Below are 21,856 nucleotides of genomic sequence, written 5' to 3' on the forward strand. Positions count from 1 at the left end.
ACAATCCTTCGCAAAGTAACACTTCCACATAGCCAGGAATTTCCCCAGCACCTCTGCAAGACTGACCTGGTGAGTGTTGAGGAGGCCCTGCAGTTCTGGCATCATTAGTTGCCCTGCAGTGACCCACCCTGCTGCTCTAACTGTTGTGTAGATGCTGGGGGTACACATAAGAAACCACCACAAAACTACTATCTAGGTTTAACAATTCTGAAAGCATTGTTGTTCTGAAAGCAGCTTTTACAAATTATCATCCCAGGAAAGGCAGCAATAGAGCTGGAGAGCCCTGGGGCTGCAGAGCTAGGAAGAACAGCACAGAGCTACTAAAAGAGGCATTGCAGTGCTCACGTGCTGCTGCCCAGGGAGACAAGCACATAGAGCAGGATGTCCATGGCCACAGAGGGAGGACAAGGAGAGGCAGGTGGTGAGGAGGCACCTACCTTTTGTCAGCATGAGAAAGAACATTTCAACCTGCTGGCACCTGGGCAAGAGCTTCATGAGGTTGAATTGGAATGGGATCTCATGCACTCGAAAACCAGGCCCCATGTCTGGATCTGCAACAGAGATGAACAGGACCACCAGAAAATAAGCATGCCACAAACCTCTCTGGGAACTGTGACTTGAAACTGAGAAAAGAGGAGCTCTTCCTTAACATGCTTTACAACTTCTATAAAACCACTTGCCCAGGCACACCAGGCCCATCACTGAAGAGATGAGCTCATCTTCCACCTGTTCCTGAAGTCAGCTTCTCTCACACCATTACAGAATGGTTGATGTTGGAAACGTCATCTGGACCAACACCCCTCACTCAAGCAAGGTCACCTCTACAGCTCTCCAGCCTAGGCAGAAAGCCTCAATGCTTCTTTTGCCTTCCCAGGATGAAGCCACTTCTCTGCCAACTTAGCCTAAGTGCAACAAAGTGACCCACAGCCATTAAAGTCTACAAAGTTGTCAAAATACCTGTTCCGCCTTCTATGGGTCTCGAGACCCACAGACTTAGCTGCTTTGCTCTATCAACCTTGCTAGGACATAGGTGGCAGACTCACCTTCAGCAGCTTTGGTGTCTGAAGGAGGGCAGACCCACTCCTTGTTCTGGCACAACTGGCTGATGTACTCAAAGGTCAGCATGGTGGCAATGCATGCAAGGTCCCGGGGGTAGAGCTGCAGTAAGCAGTTAAGTCTCAGTTTATGCAGCAGAATTATTACCCACAAATGCAGAAGAAAAGAGTCTAAAAGCAAGGAGAGGGAACACCTATAATCCTGTTCCCAGAGCTGCCCTATTCTCACTCATTGCTCCCTCCTTCTCCACCAGCCCTTTAGCCTGTTTTCACCTTGCTCAGGAGGAGTGCTGGTAGTACTACCTGCAGTCCCTGCTTTGGGCCAGCTTGCTCCCTTCCAATGGAATAACGCTTCACAAAATAATTTGTATTTGCCCAACTATCCCAAAGTAGCATTGCACCCACCACACTGCAATCAAGAAACCTTTTAGGGCCAGTGGCCAGTTACTCTTTTAGAAATCTCAGACTCTTCTGTGACTAGTATTCCCATCTCTCTGGCCCTCAGTATTTACCTGCAGTTTTGTGATGCACTTACACTGAACCCTTCTCCCTCCACAAAAGAGCCCATTCCCTTTCAGGGACTCACCGCTTTAGGTATTTTCTGGTAGGGCAAACCATGAAGGTGCTTCCAGTTCTCAGCAGTACTGTGGACATGGCCACTCTGTGGCTCTACCCAGCATTCAGTGACCAGGTTCAGTTCTGTGTCCACTTCAATGGCCTCTACCTCTGTATCATTGTCATCATCCGTGGAAAAGCTGGAGAGAAGTCAAAAGGAAAGTCCTGTGAGGTGGCACAGAGCCAGCAGCCCACTGCAGCTCCTCTCAGAGCTGTGAGAGCAGCCACAGGAACTCAAGATTGGCAGGTGAAGCCCCAGCAACCTGGTGATCAATGACAATCCATGACAACTGGTTATCTGTACTGGTGGTGGAGGTCTCCTCTCCATACTGACTGCAAAAGGCAAGTCTGGGGCCATGACTCCACTGCCAACCCTCCCTGGGAGCAGAACAGCAGCCTCACCTGTCCTTGGTAGAGGTAGAGTGGGGCGGGAAGAGGATGTACTGGACGACACAGGTGTGCTTCTCCCTGTCACTGCTGCTCTCACTTGAGCCGTCAATCTGGAAGGGAGACACTGCAGGAGCCCGACACAGTACCCCCTTACACAGCACAGCCCCATCATCCAGCTCCACCAGCAGTGGTGGAAAGAGGAAGCCTATCCCAACCCCAAGAACTCCTCCAGCAGAGCACCCCTACCACAAAGCAGCTCTTTAACTACAGATGAAGGCAGAAAAATGCCCAACCCACAAGTTGCTTTGCTTTCTCCCTATACATGTCAAGGGTGTGTGCTAGAAGCAGGTGATAAATCCTACCACAGGAAGGTGAATCCACCCCAGAACCAGCAATGAGGGACTGTGTCCACAAGAGGACAGCACGCAGGCTCACCTGTATGGGCAGCTCCAGCACCATGTTGATAATCCCATCCCCGCTGGATGCAAAGTGGAAACCCTCTGACAGACGAACCCTTGCAACAGAGAGGAAGTCAGACCTGCAGGACTTCTCCACCCATACTGTAAGCTTTAAATGAAAGAGTGACTGTACCCTTCACCCCAAACCACTGTCCTTCTCCAAACAGGGAGCTGCACACATAGAACAGGGAGATATGGCACTGCCAGAACAGCCTGTGTGAAGAACAGCACACTCCAGGCACAGTAACACCTCTTGCCCTTTTGCATGTTTTCCAGGACATTTTCTCTCTCTTCAACTACAGCTGCAGAACTGGGTAAAGCACTGACCCAAGTGGCTCTAGAAGCTTGTACAGGACCAAAACCCTCTGCACAGCAGCTTTAATTGTTACCTACAATATGACCTCATATACATAATAAGCCAGGTCGACCTTGCTTTCCCCTGTATCACCAGGACTAGCTTGGAGAGAGGATCCCTGCCAGGTGTGCAACTTACTCTGTGAGTGTGGAAAGGAGCTGGGCCACAGCAGTGATGGGCACAGCTGGTGCCAGCCCTGACTGGACACTCCAGATCCAGCGCTGGTGATAGAAGTAGCGGGACAGAGAAGCCAGGGTGGAAGAGGCAGTGCGATTGGCCACCATGGTGAGGGGACCAGACACAGGGGGATGCTCCAGGTTGAGAATGAATGGAGCTCGATAGTCAGAAGGCAGCTTCTCATACCTAGGGGAGGGGAGAAGTGTGGCATGCTGACATGGACAAAAAATCAATTTTTTTTTCTGTTTAGGATCGGAGCTGTCTGGATTCACAACCCACTTGCTGGTCCCAGGACAGAGTCCTCCAGCAGCAGAACGTGGCCAGCCCAGCACAGGATCCTGCTCAGACAGCTGTAACTAAATTTACTTCTACACTGTATTTCATTAGGAGTGACAAATCTACCTCTCCACCAAGAATCCCTGCTGCAACTCACAGCTATGCAACCCAAACCCATCCCAACAAGCAGCAGTTTCACTCATAGCACTCTCAGCCTACAACAGACAGTGCCATCCACAGATCCTCCCCTTTCCCACTTCGCAGGGCAGGAGGGCTGTACTGACAGCCCGGTACTCCATCACTTACCTGATAAGCAGCTTCTCCAAGGGTTTGTGCAGCACAACAAGGCAGGGTCTGTCTGAGAGGGCTGACTGGGCCCCAGGCACAGGTGGGGACTTGGAGGGAGAACTACTGCCCAACATTTTCCTCTTTGCTTTTGGAGTTGCCTCCTTGCTCTGGACCCTGTGGGGAAAGCGCAGCTGCAAGATTCGGTCCCGTAACTCTTCCACTATCTGTCATGGCAAAAGCAAAAGGTAAACATGACCAACTTTGTCTGGAGATATAAACTATTCAAAACAAGTGTCCAAAAGAAACAGAACACTCCTTGAATACACAGAAGAGCAGGAGTTAAAGGCCATTTTACTTCTGAGGCACTAGCAAGACCAAGATCAAGATGACACAAGGCTCTTTGCTCCCTATTTTAAGTACTTTTAAAAGCCTTCCAAAACTCAGATTAAAAACAAATTAATTGCATGCCAGCTCCTCCACAGAAGCAGTCCGAGCACCCACTCTCATTCTTCCCTCCTCTCCTCTCCTCAACAGCTCACAGTAAATGTAATTAGTCCCTATCAGCTGTGGGAACAGTTCGGCTCTGTCTTAAGTATTCCCCCACTATCACGTTCATTTGTCAAACCTCTATATCAAAAGGTTTCAGGAGCTTGGGTTATTTTTTAGGTTAATTTTTTCCAAGATAGTTTCACAATTACTTCCTGATTACTCTTTTTAGCTTTTAGTAGCTCTGAATATAGTTCTACCCATGCCAGCATCTGATTCCCACAATAGCCCAGTGTTTTCTTTGGAATTTCTATCATTAGGCTTCTTTTCATGATCTTCGTTCAACTTTTTTCAATATTTATTACCATTGTAGACAAACAGAAGAACAACAGCTCTTTCTCTTCCTCAACATTAATTATTTCAGTATTGTTTCCCATCACTACTATGTCTTTTTCAAGGAAAGGAATGTCCCTAAATCCAAATGTTAAACAAGAGCTCTTTCCTGCACTGTGCTGCCACCTGGGTCCCCTTCATGGTTTCATATTGGTATCACAGAATCACTAATGGTGTTTAAGCTCCCAAATCCCACTATTTTGCAGTTATCCATACTGGCTTCCAGCCACCACTGTGCTGCTTAGATGTCACCAAAGCACAGAGGCTGAAATAGCTTTGGGCCATTGGCACATTTCCTCAGCTCAGCACATGTTACCTTTCTGCAAATGAGCTCCCTAACCTTTGACTAGAAAAAAGATTGGGAAAATCATGAACAGCTTCTGCTGTGATGAAACAGAGCACTTTTTCAATTTCCTTGCTTTGTTCCCCAAGGCAGTTTCTGTTTTATGACACCCCATTCCTCCAGTTCTACAGTTGTGCCCTATACAAAGTCTCACCAAACAGCTTTCTGAAAGTCAACTGTACAAAGTGCTTTCCTTCCCTTCAGTATGGGAAATTTGAACTGCTCAGCACAAAAACCCCTTTCCCTTAAACAAAACCAGGCTAAGTTCTACTGCCATCCTCTCATCCTCCACACTGAGTAGTTAATCAGCTCTATGGCAGGCAAAAAAAATAGTGGATGATACAACTTATGACCTACATATAGTTCCTGCTGCAATGATCTGGAGCTTGCCCACAGCTGCGGGGTATGGCGCCTGTCTCACACCTTCTTCATGAAAGATATATTAATTTGCACCTGCCAGAGGAATTCTTTCAAAAAAGCCTGTCACTTGGCATTACCAAGCTCACAAGTTGACCCAGCAACTAATGCCCAAGTCCTGGATCCCCTAAAGTCACGAAAGGGCAGATCTGCCAGAGTGCCAGAACATTTAGTATTATCTGGGTTCATCATCGCAGAAAGAGATGGTCCTTCCCATGTTTGTTATCTTCTCCTCAGACTAATCTTTAACACTTAAGCTAAGCTAGACAAACCAAAGATTTCTTTCATGAAGATAAAAGATCTAGATTTAATGATAAACCTCTTGTTTATATTAAAAAGTTCACACAGTTTAATAGCAGGGCATCTTTCTCATGCTTTACCTGGGAACACTTAGACTTGTCTCAGCCATTATAACTGGAGAACCAGTCCATACAGTAACTCCACCTTCTGCATCTGACTAAGGCAGCTCATTTCTTTTTGATAACAAAAAGGTTATTACAAGTTACCTGACAGACTTTTATCCTGAAAACATTTCCTAGGTACTAATTTTTTTTTCTCTTCCTGTACTGCTTATGTGGGGCATTGTTTGCATTTTAACTATTAACTTCCTCCCTGCCCAATAGATTCAATATACATGTACTGGAAGAGATAGCCCAGGAAATACGTAGTACATCTATCACAGGGGTCTTTACAGATAAGTCAGACAAGTATCTGCTGTTCTTTACAGATGGTATTGATTGTGCTTTGGTCAGAAGGATAGACTAGATAACCTTTGAGCCATTTCAAGCCTCACAATTGAATTAAGCAGTGGGAAAAACACCCATGTGACCAGCTATTCTATTCTATTGATCTTTGAGTCTTTGAGTTTAGATCTTTCATAAACTTAACAAAGAAAGTTTGTCCCAAATGACCCTTTCTGTTACAGTAGATTCAAACCCATCTAAGCCTTAACACAGTAGTTACTTATTAGAGAGTAGCTGCCCACAATGTTGCCTGTGATCGACCCACCATTTTCACATTCAGAACTTCTTGCTCTGCTCCTACCCCGCGAAGCAGACAACCAGCTCTCACCTTGTTCCTGGCCTGTGCAGGTGTGCCAATGGGGAACCCCAGCCGGAGAACCATGCAGGGAGCTTTGGAGATGATTCGTACCACATAGAATGAGGAAGGGGTAAGATCCTCAGACCTATGGAGGAGGGATTAGGACAAGGCTGAAATGGCATGGATTTTGCTGCTCTGACCAAGCAGAGGTCTGCCCCACAGAGCCCAACAGCCTACACAACTTCATAGTAACACATATCAGGCCTAGCATATAGAAACCCCCCAGGTGCCTCCTCTCTCCCTCCAGGCTGCACCTGGAACACAATGGAACAGTTCAGAAATTGCAGGGTTTCATATCCCCTTGTCTAGCTCTCATCCTCTCCTGTAAACATCTGCTTCAGGCCCATAGCCACATCATACTGGTCTAACCAGATCCTTGGTCTGGCCCCACACCCAATTCCCCACATGGCACTGCTTCAGAGCCACTCACCCATGGATCAGCTTGACGTAGGAGTAGCCCTCCACCAGCACGAAGCTGCTCCAGTCCCTCAGCAGGGAGGTGAGTGCAGAGTGTGAGATGCGGCACTGGATGGTGCTGTAGCGGCCATTGTTGCCAGGCGTGTGCAGGTGCTTGGGCACAGGCCTGCAGGGTGGGACAGAAAGTCATTTCACAGCTGCAGTTTCTCTTCTTCCCCAAAACCCACAGAGACTTTGCCATATCCGTCCTACTCTAACTGGTCTATCGGCCTTTTGTCCTTCACAGCAGCCAACAACCAGCACCTCCCCTAATCAAGCACTAGGAAGAGCCACACTCCTGAGTGCACTGGAACTTCCACACTGCAGAGAGTACAGCCCTCATATCCTATCTCCCTCCATGCAATATATGACTATTATTCACATTACTCTGCAACTAGGACCAGCCTCAGGAAAGCAAGGAAAGACATTTTTCAGCAGCATGTGGGTTAGCTTCCAAAAGAATGGTCCCACAGCCTCTGCAATCAGGAAATCAGAACCCAAGAGGGACTTGAGAAACGATTTATCCTCCCAATCAAAGATGACTTCCCAACCTCCTGTGCCTCTCAGATAAACAAACCTTTAGCATCCATCAGGCCCCTTCCCTTGGCCACAGGCACCTGCAGAAGATCTGCAAGTCCTCAGCTGGGCTGAACTGGACCCCCTGCTTTCCCAGGCTGGCCCACAGTGTGCACATGAGCTCAGCCCTGCCCTTTACATACGTGTCATGCTCCAAAAGGACGACTATACGATGCATGTGCAGCCACCTCTGCCAGAAGTTGGCATCCATGGAAAGGATAGGCTTCCAGTAGGAGGCAAACTGGGAATGGCTTGAGTCAGACCCACTGTGCTGCAGAGATAATACCTGAGAATATGACAGGACAATATTCAGCATGAAAGTTCTCCACCCAGAGAGACCAAAAATTTCTCTAGCAGCTGAGCTGTTGTAGGCCAAATCCCTGGCTTTGGGTAATTTCCTCTGAACAGAGTAAGTGTGTTCACATTGAAACAGGCAGTACAGCATAAGCAAAAATAAATTAGGCTCTTGAAATGTCAAGTTAATTAGGAATTTAACTACTTAGCATCAAGTAAATCAACCATGAAAAAGACGGCATATGTAATGGTGTGCCTTCTGATTGAGAGGGGGATATATGGCTTGTGTCAGCAAAGTAATTAAACACTGAGATTACTCATCTGAAAGTGCTCAGGCAAACAGGGTGCCAGAATGGGTGGCATTGGGCAACTCTAATAGGTTTGTATGGTGACATTGATTCCACCAACTATAGCAATTCTGCTGACATAGAAATACAGTGGTGGTTAGCCATAAGATGGGATGTTCCAGATATACTGTGGGATACATAGCCCTACATAGGAAAAATGTACTAGGCAAACCTAAAGAAGAGCTTAAGCAATAAAATAAAAGGGATATTTCTCTGAAGTTAAAGCTCCCTGAGTTTTAAGATCTGCTAGTCCTCTTCCATCTATGCCAAGGACATTGGCAGCAGGGAACAGAGAATATGCTGGCTCTTCTGCTTAGTGAGTTTCAATGAGTTTGAATTTTGCAGTGGAAACTATTAGCTCATATTTTGCTTAGCTTCTTCTGTGCAGATGACAAGTATCTCTCTTGCACCTTCCACATGAGTGCTCAGAGCAATGAGCCTATTAAAAAACTATTCAGCACATCATGTATCTTCACCTGACAGCACTGAGCTACATCTCCAGGGCACTGGTTGCACTGCCAGGAGCAACTCCATGCCTATGGGGTATCCACAGAGAAAGCACAGCAAAAGCAAGCATGTCAGCCTTCCCATCAGTCTCACACATCACAGCACTACAGGAGAAGGTTTCACAGCACACTTAGGAGACTTGCTGTTGGGCTTAGAGGTGTAGCTGCAACATTTAAGACATAGGGTGATGTCCCAGAGGGGCAAATGTATGGCACTGTATATTCACTGCACCACACCTGAACTCCCTGACTGAGCAGGATAAGATGAAGACAAGATGAACAAGAGATGAGGCCTGAGTACAAAACTAGGAAGGGGAGACAACTGTCCCATGTTAAACGAAGAGAGAGGGAACATACCGGAGTGGTGGAGCCTGGGGGGATGTAGAAGAGGGGCACCCCGTTCTTGGTGCTCTCAGGAATGGTAAAGTGTTCTGGGACTGTGTCAAAAGACTGCAGATGTACCAACATCTGATCTGTTTGGTTGATGCTGGAAAAGAAGAGGCAGTTAGCCACAGAAGTCCACACTCTCCCCCTTGCTGCCCCCGTCAGCACAGGGCTTGCACACACAGCACTCCCTGTGTCCTGGGAGCCCATCTACACAACAGAGATTTACAGGGGATGCTATGATTCCATGTCCAAGTGCAAAGTGTGTGTTAAAGAGGCTCCAGTGTAGAAGCCTCATATATACAGAGGATGATCAGAGTTGGAAATGAAGTGCTAGAAGAGGAATCTGCCAAATAGCCAGGAGTAATAGTCAGCCTGGCCAGGAAACAGCTGTGACCCACAAGCACTTCAGCCCAGAGACACATGTGATGTGTTTGCTGCTCCCAGTGTGACCATGCAGTACAGCTGCAGAGGTGTGCTATAAGCACACATGACCTCCATGGAATGGCAGTCAGAGGTAAGGTTTGCATCTCAGGATCCAGATTCAGAGGCAGCAATACCATTACCCTGAAGCATTCTGACAAACTAAATCACAGACCAATTTGAGTCTTCTCCTTGGCTAGACAGAAAACTTGTTATCAGTCATGCCCCTTTCTCAGAGCACACTCCTTTTGAACCCTGGATTGGGATGGCCACCTGCAAAACCCTCACCCTAGCATGGCAAGGAAGGAATTACTTAGTGACACTGGGAACTGCTGGGCATGGTCCAGCTCACCTCTGCAAGGTGTTCCAGAAGCGCCGGATGACTGTGGTGCGGTACAGACTGGTGATAGGCTTCCTCATGGTGCAACTGATGTCATGCAAAATGTCATAGCTCCCCTCCATTGTCACTTCCACCCAAGTGCTGCGTTTTGATGGGTCCAGGGGCCAAGGTGTAACAGCTAAGTACTCAATCCTCATGTTATGCTTCCAAAGCAGCACTAGTTTCACCTCCAGCTGAGACCCACCTGCATGGGACCAGAAGAGCAAGTTCAGGTGCTTGTTCCATACACCTCTGAGCTTTATCTCTGGCCAGGGATTCAGGAGTATCATGAGATTGTGTGATTACTGAGGAGAACAAAGTAATCTAACAGCTGTTTGCTTTAGCTAAAGTCACTCTCTCCTCTCCAGCTGAGGGAGGTTTTGCTTGCACTGAAGCACTTGATGAAGAGTTCTCAATTCTTTAAGTGTACATGTACTAGCTACACTAGAGAAGGCAACTGAAACTCAGAGGAGGAGCTGACATTTGCAATGGGCTCTCTTCTTCACAGCCTCATCTTTGTTTCCAAGAAAACTGTTGTTTTGCACAGATGAGCAGGGCCATTCAACTATAAAGTTTTGTCACCCACACTGCAGAGTTAATCCATCCCACTGCAGAAACACAGGCATCTGATGGACACAGATCATAAACAACCTGGAAAATGAGGCCTAATTCTTGAATTAATGTCTATTCATCCTGGGCAGACTGTATTTCATGCAATCTAGAACTTCAATCTTCAAAGCTTCTCACCATGTTTGCCTTCTCTTCCCAAAGCTAAGAATGAATATTCACCTATTCTTCAAGTTGTACATTTTTACTCTCTAAGTGAGTCTGTCTAGCAAGATTAACAGAAACACCTGACAGCAGGCCTCACTGAGCCAAAAGAGCAGAGAACTGTCTCTTTCCTGCTGACTGTGCATGTGCGTTTGTACTGAAACATCCCAGGGAAACACATGGCCACGCTGTGATTTCAATTGCTCGATCATCTATTCTGTGTCCAGCCTGCTCTACAGTTTGCCAGACTTGCAGGGTTTGTGTGGTAAGTGATTGGTTGTGCTGGAAACCTTTTGAACAGATCATCAGCCTGGATGCTCTGTTTCCTGCAGAGCTGCATTTGCTGCTGTCACAGGCACATCATGCAATCCCCTTCACAGGCTGATTGAGCTCCACTTTAAAGCCATTCTTTTGCTCTCATGGTCCCTGCTGGGAAGCTCCCTCCAAGTACTCTTCTCCCAACAATGTTTAGAAGAAACCTTAAAGAGTACATGCCAAATTCATGCTTGGTTGTTCTTTTGATTAGATTATTCTGAGAAACTTCATTTCCATAACATTGACAAGGAGTGTGCAGTACTAAGAAATCCTTACCCAGTTTCAGCTGTTACTGTGACAGAACATTCATTCCCCTTAATATAGCCAGACCGTCCTCCACCTTAAGAATTCACCTTTCTTGAACAAAGGTGATCAAAAGTGTATACTGTATTTTACCTGTACTTAATCTGGGGGATTAGTAGGATTTTATTTAAGGTCACTAATATTTTCTACAATGGATGCTTTTTTGTTACTATAAATCCACTTGCCAGGACTGCACCCTCCATGAAGTCCTATGAGAATTGTCTTGTTTATCAGAGAGGCTAAACAAGAATTTATAGATTCATTTCTTTTTATTTCATACTGTCACCTCACTCTTATTGCTTTAGGGCTCATCCAGTGCTTTATGCACAATATTTTGGTTCTCATAATAAAGCCTTTCTACTTCATCAACAGCAAACATGATAAGTAAATTCCCACATTTTTGCTCAGATTATAAACAAAAATATTTCCAATTTCCACCTCTGTTTCCATTAGTCATCCTGGCTTCACTCCTGTGATCCCACACAAGCAAAACTAAAAACACAGGCAAAATATTTACTTAGTTTGAAGTCACATCTAGATGAATCTTTAGCTTTTTTTTACTGCAAAGCAATCTCTTTCTGGTTCCTGAGTTAATAGCTAATACATTGTTTTCTACTTAGATGTCCTTCACAAAGTCCAGCTCTGGTTTTTTTTGGAAAGTTCACTCTGTCTTCCTGATTCCTGTCACTAGAGAATAGCCATTCTCACTGTTCAGCTAGTGCCCAGCCAGTTCTGGTGCTGGACTGATTCACAGAGGCAGGTTATGTTTTGAAGACTGGTCTCCAGGCTGCCCTTAACACAAAATGGTCAGTGTGATTTTTTTGTTGTTGTTGTTACAGAGGGCAATCCCCCAACAATGTCCCAGAAAGCAAAAGAACTGGGGTCCATTACACATCATGACCCTGTAGCTTCTTTCCCTTCCATACCTTCCAATCCTTTCCCCTTCACATGCACTTCTGCATTCTTAACTAACAAAGTTGCCTCCTAAATACCTAAATATTTGAAAATCAAAGAGTGAGGGTAACCAGAGCACTTATAAATATCACAAACAACCTCTCCAGGCAACTCTGAGCACAAAGCTAGCTTTTTATTCTATTTTGTCTTTGGTAAAGTCCACAAGTGCACTTTTTTCCTCTTGCTTCACAGCCAGCTGGCTCCTTAACAGCCTTTAATTGGCAAGTTTTAGCAATCCAGGTTAATTAACTGTTCTTTGTTATACACTTCTCTGTAGAATGGCTCAGAGAACCCTGATTAGCCAAACATGCTTTTCCTTAGCAAATGCAGTGCTGAATGTCTAAATGTCTTGAATAATTTCTCAACTCTACTTTAACCTCTTAGTTCAGCAAATTTTTCAGCAATTCCCCAGAGCATTTAGCCTTTCCCAAGTATTAAGTAACATTATCTGCTACTAGTCTGAAGGCTGCATAGAAATACACTCTATGTTTTTGATACCTCCGACATTTCATTTTTAAATTTCTTCTTAAAAAATACACAGAAAGTATTTCTGGCTCAAGGAGCCCCTGAGCTGCAAAGAGCTAGAGAAGGCTCAAAGGAAGAAAAAAGGAAAGGAGAATGGAGATTATAATCATGTGCGTTTATCCTGCTCTTACTCCCCCCCGTGCACCTGCCCATAGTTATTCACTACAGAAGATCTCTCTGAGCAGAAGAAGAACAGCTGCTCTTCTGCTTTTGTAAAAATGGGAGACCAATCCATTTAGCATTCCAGGGAGTAAAAGCCAGCAGGCAAATACTTGGAGGAAAAAGCAGGGAGCGTGGTACCATGTGGTGATATTTCTAATACATTCCTCCAGAGTGCAGGAATTCACTGCTTCACAATATCCTGAGCCAGAGGTTGTAGCTATACCTCTGTACAAAAAGATACAACATTAACTTGTCTGACTGCTTTTTCAATGATTCATACCTGGTGAATGCTCTTCCAGTATTTCTATATAAGACTACACAGTCATCAAAAGCACTTCAGTATTGCTGCCAGATTAAAGAGAAAGGCATTTTATCCTGCACTGTTCAAGCTGTAAGTGAACTTGTGCACAGAAGAATTAAAGAACACTGAGGGTGAGCAGGAATGGACTTGTCACACTGTTCCACAGATATTCCTAGAAAAGGAGAGTGCAATGGATCTAATCTGCCTGGATTTAAGAGAAGTAATCTCATGCATCACCTACATTTGTGAAAACAATCTGCAGACATTACTAGAACAGCTGTCTCATGAGGAAAACTTAGCAGATACTTACTTTTAACAGAAAATTCCTGAAATAAGAAATTAGGGAGATTCATGTAAGACCAACTTTAGGAATTATCCCACCTAATATGACTGCTAGCAATCTTCCCCCAAAAAAAGGTGATTTAGATCCATTCAGTTTGCAAGATGCATCAAAGCAAATGAACTGCAATTGCCAGGCATCACAGAGAAACAGGGAGGTGAACTGAGCAAGATAAATTTAAGAGTACTATCATGTGAAAGACAGTGCATTTAGGGACTACGAAACAAACGAAACCCAATAAACACCCCCAAGGACTCATCAGCTGAAAGAAGAGGTGTGTGAAAGACTCAGGGATTTCTGCAATACAATCATGCAGAAAGTTCACATGATTCTCAGTCTATCATATTTGGTATTTTACTTCAGAAACAGGGAAATACTAACACTGCTGAACAAGGCACTGATAAAACCACACTTATAACATTTATCAACTGTTTTGAGAAATATGAAACCAAACGGAAAACAAAATAACTTAAGGGGAAAAAAAATAACAGCTATTGACCTGAATAAACAAAACAGAAAGCCTGCCCTTACAAAAGCAAGGTGAAATATTGGCTTGCTTAATATTAACATGCCAAAAGGTAGGTTACAAGGAGAGAGATGTTGTTAAATATGTCTGTGCAAGTCAGAGAAGGAGGATAAACTTAAATAAAGATAATAGTCACACAGGTCTAACTTGGTCCCAGGGAGTTTAGAACGGAAGCTAGAGAAAGAGCAATGAAGCCCTGGGACAGTCTTACAACCAGAGCAGTGGCAGAAGAGATTTACAAGGTTTTTAGGCAGACCACAGTAAATTCACAGAAAACATCACATGGCAAGTTTGGAATGGTTTTGGAGTTAGATCACAGACTTTGATTGTCGGATATAAAACACATTCTAGTGTATTAATAAGCTTGCATTTGGATTTTTTCATCTCCCCTTCAGTTAAACTACTACTACTAGTCACAACTCGATATGGAAATTTAGGTAGGATTTACTCCTAAGGATAATCAAACCCCTTAAGGTCCCTAGTTAGCAGCTAGTTCTCACACTCCAGGTGCCATGTCTAGTGAGTCAGGTAAGAGAATAGGATGACTGGAAGGTTTTATGGTCTTCTAGAATTGGTTATGGTCCTGACTAATCTGATATTTTCACCTAACAATATTCTTGTTTTGCCCAATTTCTTCCTTTGGAAGACTGTAGTTTGGAGGCATTAAGTCTCTTGTACCAACGGGCTCAACTTCATGTTAATATTCTGGAGCGCATCTAGCAAAGAATTAGAAAGGGATCAAAAAAAGGAAAAACACACATGAAATCCCAAAAAAGCACTGCAAACCCCAGTTCTGTCACAAGTTTCTCTGCAACTGTGGGAAATCATTTGCAAGATACAGAGCATCACTGGCTGTCCCTCCCCAGGCACAACCACAGAGGGTGAGCCTGGCAAGTGCATAACGGCACAATACTGGGCAGCCCTACATCAGGCAATGAAAACACAATTTGGGGAAAATGGTTCCTTTCTCCACAATACCACCACCTGTGCTTTCCTCTGAGCAGCTGAGAGCAGAGTGCTGAGTCTCCAGCCCTGCAGGCAGCAGTCACCTTTTGTGATGTTGACCTCGCGGATGCTGTAGCCCTCCCGCAGCCGGACCGACACGATGCTCACAAGGTCAGCGTGCACCTCCTTCTCCGTGTGCTTCTTCCTCCGCATCGCCAGCGCAGGGTTGCTGCTTGCAGACACCAGGTGCTCATTGAACAGCCTGTGCTGGGACACTGCAAATGGCAGAGATGGGTTTGTGAGGGAGCAGCTCCCCCGAGCCCCATCCTGTAGCAACAGGCCTCCCCGAGATCTTCCTAAAAGCTGCCAGGAACACTCGCTCGCCTGAGGAACAGTACATCCTTCAGGCACCACTTACACCCACTCCTGATTCTGCAATACAGCAAACAGGTTCATTAGTGTGGCCAAGAGGCCTGGGAAAGGGACAGGGTGGCGTGTCAGGCAATGCTTCCTCTCGGACTGCTTTTGTGAAATGGCATGCATTGGAATTCCACCTTCAGCCTAGACAGGCAAAAACCACACATCTGTTTCAACAGTCACACAGCAAGCTTTGGGGCTTTACCAATTTCTCTGGAAAACTCTGAGTTCACAGGTGCTTTTAAAAAGGTATCGGGATGTGGAGCTTAAACCACTAACAGCTGATCTTTTTAAGATTCAACATTTCCAAGTCCCAAGCCAGCTCTTCAAACTTGCCAGTTTATGTGGCTTCTGCTGCCAAGTTACAGAAAGAGCAGATGGCACCAGCATATCACTGGGACACAAAAGAGTGTTTCCATCTCTTACTGGTAACTAAACTAATCTCTCCTGGCACGCTCTCAGTCACTAACAGTCACAAAATAAGAACAATGAGGAGAGGCATTTGGGACAGTTCTCAGGGGTCTAGTTTTTCAATCCAAACTGCCATCTGCAAGCTCTGTTAGGACACCTCTCCAGAACATCCCCACCTGTGAGTCAGCCAGTGTGCACGGAAGGGTGGGCTCCTGATCCCCTCCAAGTCCCAACACAGCAGGCCTAACTGCAGATTACTGAGCCAGGGGAATGGTGGAAAATGGGACATTTGTTTTTCCTGGTCTACCCAATTCCTAGAACCAGGAGGGGACTCACAGGTGAGGCTGTGTGACCGATTGTGCCCTCAGTCTACAGAAGGCATGACAAGGGAGAGCATCAGCATAACCAAGGCTGAGGAGTTACCCCAAAGAGAGGTGCTCTAAGACATCCATCTACTGGAACTAGAACATGCACATTCCTCACCACAGTAATATTCTGGATTCAGGGACTCCCCAGTACGCAGAAAGGAGTACAGTAGAAATGCCTTGTGATACACATTCAGATCCAGGCTCAGGGGATCCAGCTCAGGGCACGTGGAGAGGTAAGCACCAAAAGTGGCCATGGCAATGAATTTCATCAGTTCCACATTGGGAACGTGGCCAAAGCTGCAATCATAGGAGTAGACACCGCCCACCTAGGGGATGGATAAAGGAGACACCTGAGAGAGAACAGCAGCGCTGAGAACAAAGCAGATGGCTGGTCAAGGACTCAAGCAGAGAAGGCCCCCACCACCACCAATCCACCTGCCTCCCTCTGGTACCCACCCTGCCAGGTACCAGCAGGCATACCTGCACAAAGGAACAGGCCACGGTGCCACTGCGCAGCTGGTTGAGTAAAGTCTCGCACACGGCCACGTCGGGGACACTGGTCACACCATCCGTAATTATTATAATACCTGTAAACAAGGCAGCATCTCGGTGCATCTTCCATCTCAAACAGCTATCATTGTCCCAGTAAATCCACCAGACAAAGTTTAGGCAGGGTAAAAGTAGAGAAAAATCCTGAGGCTGGTTTAGAGCTTCCAAAGCATTATGGAGCTGGGAAATATCCTGATTAGGTACAGCATAGCACACAGAAAGGGCACAGCTCTTCACACCCCAGGTTGCTCTGAGCAAAAGTCACAGCTGTAGTGTCTCACACTCCCCAACACTGACACACAGCACTTGGCACTGTGTGGTCCTCCCCATTCCCACCACCACAATTTGCCCCAGAGTGCAGAGTAGACGTCTCTGAAATTTCATCCCTAACAGAAAGGTCCATGCACACACCAGCCCTTATAAAATTCACCTCAGCCTATGGCAGGAGGAATACAACCCTTTGCAAACAACCAGGCAAACCTTAACCCCGAGGACGCAGCCAACCTGCGCTGGAGTTGGAGGGCAGCAGCTGCAGGGCCAGGATCCCTTGCCGGACCATGCTGACCAGGCCAACGTCAGCAGTGACCACAGACACACTGGGTTTCCTCCCAGATGACTCCTGCACATCACTAGGGCTCTCCTGGCTCAGGGGGGATAAATCCACCTGGAAAAGTTTAAAAAAGCCCACAAGGCCCCATGGGGCAGATTTCAGCTCAACTCCAGTTCTTGCTCTTCCAGACACCTTCAGTCTGGCGGTCTCATGGTACTCTGAAGCACCACAGCAGACTCCATTTGTAGCTTTAACTTCCTTGTACTCTTAAAATCCTGGTCACTTATGCCCCTTAGAACAGCTGGGCAAGGCTGCTTGAAGGTGGAGGGACAGCATGCAAAGAGCTTTGTATTAAGCTGATTTCTCATGGAAGGGGAAACATGAGACACTTCGGGGTCACTAAAACTCCTCTGTGGAGCAAAATAGTTCCAGTTAAAGAGATGGTGAGTACCTCTTTCTCCTCCTGTCATTTAGTATAAGCTGCAGCTATTCAGCATCTACTTCATCTACTATATTCAGCCCAGAAACACTGGAGAGGCAGAAGCAGCTACGTCTCAGCAAAGGGGGCAAGGAACCTCCTAAAGACAAAGTCTAGTGCCTATGCATTTAACTCAAATAGCCCTCATTATGCAGTGTTGATATAAACAAATGCAGGTAGGCATCTTCTATGAAAAATATCCCCTAGGCAAAGCTTGAAATTTGTATAATTACACGAGTGAGAAACCTACTGTATTCATAGTCCCTTAATCCCCACAAGGCTCTGGCAGTTCAACCCTGTAATAAAATATTGCTTAGTTTTTACTGCTAATGCAGAGAATGGCTGAGACCCCCCCCTGCGACAAAGCCACAGGTAATTGGAGCTGGGAAAATAAAACTAGAACTAACTAAACTTTTTCTATGCACAAATGGGAGCAGTCTGTGCCTGTGAGCAAAAGATACTGGCTGTCCATCACTTTAATTTGCTATATGCCTTAAACTCAGATACTTGTTAACAATGATACAGCTAATGCAACTTCAAAAGTGAAAAAAGTTTCAGTCCCTGCCCTCGCCCTGAGGCCTCCCACCTCCACCCCACAGCCTGTGGCCGGATTCACCAGTCCCTCTGGCCTGCGAGAGCGTCTCTCTCCTCCATTTGCATGGAAGAAGTTACAGGGTAGTTTACCATGGGAGAAATATTGCATCAAGCAGGAATGCATACAAAACACTGCAAAAACACCATCTGACTCACCAGTCGAGGTATTTACTTCCGGCAATCTACTTTCTGTTTCAGGACTGGCAGTTTTAGCATTGAAACACACAAATTTCAGCTAGAAGATGAGATTCCAAGCACTTCAGATATGCAACCGCAAGACGTCACCAGTAGCCTTTTGGTCATCTGATTTTGGGACTTTTTTTTTTCTTTTTGCCCAAACTCTAATAATTAATGCTAACTAAGGACTAAATAACCTCAGCCAGACCAGCAATGACTTTGACTGCAAGATCAAAAGCAGCATGGCCAGCAGGTTAAGGGAAATGATCTTTAAATGTCCTTCCAACCCAGACCATACTAGGATGATTCTATCATTAATTTGCTGATACATATATCCATGGCTACTAAGCAGCATCTGTCACACATTTCAAGGAGTACTTAAAAAAACTGGCTGTTTATTCAGCTTCATGGCAACAAGGAAGTATTTTCATTCAAGAAACGTAACAAGGGCTAAGGGCATATTTACAGCTATTTATACATTAATTATATGGACATAATCACCTCTCCCACCATCTTCTCTCAGCAAATCCTACCATTTCTCCCATGATATACAGCCAGGCCCACTTCCTGTACATTAACTTTGGGGAAGGTAACCATCCTCACCAGTCCTTCTAAACACTTGATGGTTCTGCATCCTCAGTGTTCATATCTCATTACTGGATATCCCACAACATTATCTCACCAACTCTTTAGCTGTTCCTTCTGCAGACCTATGCTGCTTTTCCTCTTGCCACCCCACCTCAGAGTGCACATCTCCAGGAAGCCAGGAGAGCCCAACTACCTGTGCCTTCCTTACCTGTGGTTTGGGTTCATACTGCTGCTGAAGCATCTCTGCCACTTTGTTTTCAAAGGCACAGAGCTGTGTGTAAACTTGGTGCAGAAAGGCCTCACGCTTCGTCTCATCCAGCTGACAGCCCTGGAATAGCACCTGGCCCAAGGACACACATGTCAGCCATCAAGTTAAGATTTTAGTGCACCAGCCCCCAAGAGGGTACAAAGGAACACAACTCAGCACAATGAAGGTCAAACATGTCTCTGACAAAGCACAGGTACAGCACAGGCCACTCCTCTCTGTCCCTGCTCAAAAGCAACTGCCTGTGAGCAGTGGTACTTCATGGCACCTGCTGTGCATCCCTCAGCAGATGCCATGTGATACTTTGGGAAACTTCCTTCCTGGGCAAGAAACTTCTCCAGTATAAGCAGCATTGTTAAAAAGCATTAACTGTAGTCTGATGCTTCTAAGGAAGGCCTGTTTGGTCTAATCTACCTTACTATAGACTGATCAAATTATCTTCCGAGGGGAACAGCAAATTGAAATAAAGAAAAGAAACAATTAGAGTAGACATTACAAAAGAGGCTGAGTGATGTGACAAGTAAGCCTGCCACCACGGAAACTCCCCAGAGTGACAGACATGACACCTGTGTTTACAAATGTCACCCTGATACAAGCAATCCCTGCCTACAACCAGAAACAAAGAAGATATAACACACAAAGACCTCAGCAGAATGGTGGGGTGCTGCATGTTTTCCACATTCCCTGAGCCTCATATCAGCAAGACATCATAGTGATACAGGAGAAATAAATTATTACCACAGAGAGTCTCCTGGATGAGTGATACACACTTATGCCTTTTCCTCCATAAAAGAAACATAATTATCCAGTTATACCCAGAGATCACAACTAATGGCCTCATGAAAAGGTAAAGTGGGACTTTAGAGAGGTCCAAAGAAGAAAAACGTAGCAGCTTCAGAGCACTCAATATAGTGTAAATAGGGGAGATATTGAAGCACAGCATGATGGTCTGCAGGACTACTGGACAAAATGACACATTAAACACCAATGGCAAATGGAGAAATTCCTGCTACATTAACTCCAGCAGCACCTCAGAACAGACCAATGTGATGGCCACACTCCTCAAGTACAACACAAACCCTGGCAGAAGGCTTAGGCAGGAAGGGCTGGGGAAGGGGAGGGAGGGAAGGAACAAACATAGACTAACAGGCTCCTCCTGTTACCATGCACCTTCTCCTGGTATTAGCAAAGGGATGAAATACACCACCATAAACACATAAGTTATGTGAAAATACTGTAAGGTGGACGAGATCAAGGATGAACTTCAAAAACAACACTGGCCCCATAAAACAGACTCAAATTTATTAAACAGACCTGCCCTGTCACAAGTAAAATCTCACTACTGGGGCTGGTTGCTCCCTCCAGCAAGAAGCATATTCAGACAAGTGCAAAAAGAACCAAGTTTGTAGGAAGAGGCAATTATCTTTGAATTAACCACTACTACAGAGATGGAATAGGCAGACAAGCTTTTGGTCATACAAGCTCTTCTTGAATGCTTCAAGCTAATTAAAACAGGCAAAAAGAATTAATCAACAGAAATTAAAAACAAAAACAACCGCCAAACAACAAAACAAGAACAACAACAAGCACACATTTGACATGAGGAAAATATCCCCTGTGGCCCAATTCTAAGATCATGCCTGAGGGCAGCATTCTCCAGAGAAACCTCTGCTTCCTGCCCAGGAAGGAGAAGTTGCTCACACACACTTCTGCATCATGCCAGGCCACGTGCTTTAGTGAGACAAGCCTGCAGCATCACAGATAGCAGAGCCCAGCTGCCACCTGCCTTGCTTTCCTTGTGCTCACAGGACACCTGCACAGCACAGTGAGCTGCTCATACCGTGCCAAGGGAGAGCCTGAATTTACCTGGTGGGACTGCAGGCCAATGATGGAGGAATACACCTGGATGGTGACAAAGATTTCTGGCTGGTAGATAATGTCTGATCCAGGGATACGAAAGGGTCTTAACAATCCCACCAAGCATCGGGAAAGGGCATGAAACACTTCATCAAAAATGATCTCCCCCGTTGAGTCATCCTATAGAAATAGAGAAAGGGAACAGCTTTTCCATCTTTTAAGACCTTCAATCTCATTGTTGGTTGTCCCACTGCACAGAGCCAACATCCAGAAGCAAACATCCTTCTGCAATGGCAGCTGCATTAAAGTGACAACTCCTGTAAACAGAAGTCACACGTTAAGCATCCAATGGAGAAAGAGGATTTGCCACAAAGTTCCCAGCCAAGGGCACAGCATGGCTCCCTCCCGGGAAAAGCAAGACTTCTGCAAAAGTTCAGACTGACACTGAAAGCAATAAACCTTTTCTCAGCAAATAGAAATGAGCTTCTGTTTAAATGCAGAACACCCCAGAGTGAGGCAGTTTCTGCTCTTACCACAATCCCCGTGGAAGGGCTCAGATCAAGCTCAATCACAAATCGGTACTGCCGGGCCAGGAAGGTGACCCGTGTAGAGGGGACGAGGAGGTAGGGCCTGGGCTGGACCGGCTCGTCTGGCTGCCACCCATTAGGCAGGATGCTGAGAACATCAAGCTCATTCTCTGACTTTACCTGCCCGAACAAGCAAACGGCATATGAGAAAACA

The 21,856-nt window shown here is 45.7% G+C and overlaps 1 protein-coding gene across 7 annotated transcripts in view; it reads right to left on the reverse strand.

The window, feature by feature from the left end:
- SZT2 (SZT2 subunit of KICSTOR complex) overlaps nt 1-21,856 on the reverse strand; it is a 53,638-nt gene that overhangs the window by 31,320 nt on the left and 462 nt on the right. For all 7 annotated transcript variants that reach the window (XM_088169807.1, XM_088169804.1, XM_088169805.1 and 4 more), the window contains exons 3-21: nt 21,649-21,822; nt 21,125-21,295; nt 19,202-19,333; nt 17,111-17,270; nt 16,538-16,644; nt 16,173-16,383; nt 14,966-15,136; nt 9,693-9,924; nt 8,891-9,020; nt 7,530-7,672; nt 6,785-6,937; nt 6,325-6,439; nt 3,633-3,838; nt 3,012-3,236; nt 2,496-2,574; nt 2,073-2,170; nt 1,642-1,810; nt 1,044-1,158; nt 438-551 (exon numbers count right to left, since the gene is read on the reverse strand). In XM_088169807.1, coding sequence (XP_088025933.1) covers nt 438-551; nt 1,044-1,158; nt 1,642-1,810; nt 2,073-2,170; nt 2,496-2,574; nt 3,012-3,236; nt 3,633-3,838; nt 6,325-6,439; nt 6,785-6,937; nt 7,530-7,672; nt 8,891-9,020; nt 9,693-9,924; nt 14,966-15,136; nt 16,173-16,383; nt 16,538-16,644; nt 17,111-17,270; nt 19,202-19,333; nt 21,125-21,295; nt 21,649-21,822 — 2,905 coding nt within the window. The remainder of the gene's footprint in view (nt 1-437; nt 552-1,043; nt 1,159-1,641; nt 1,811-2,072; nt 2,171-2,495; nt 2,575-3,011; nt 3,237-3,632; nt 3,839-6,324; nt 6,440-6,784; nt 6,938-7,529; nt 7,673-8,890; nt 9,021-9,692; nt 9,925-14,965; nt 15,137-16,172; nt 16,384-16,537; nt 16,645-17,110; nt 17,271-19,201; nt 19,334-21,124; nt 21,296-21,648; nt 21,823-21,856) is intronic.

The sequence above is a fragment of the Sturnus vulgaris genome, chromosome 9, assembly GCF_052056855.1.
Source record: "Sturnus vulgaris isolate bStuVul1 chromosome 9, bStuVul1.hap1, whole genome shotgun sequence".
Lineage (NCBI taxonomy): Eukaryota > Metazoa > Chordata > Aves > Passeriformes > Sturnidae > Sturnus > Sturnus vulgaris.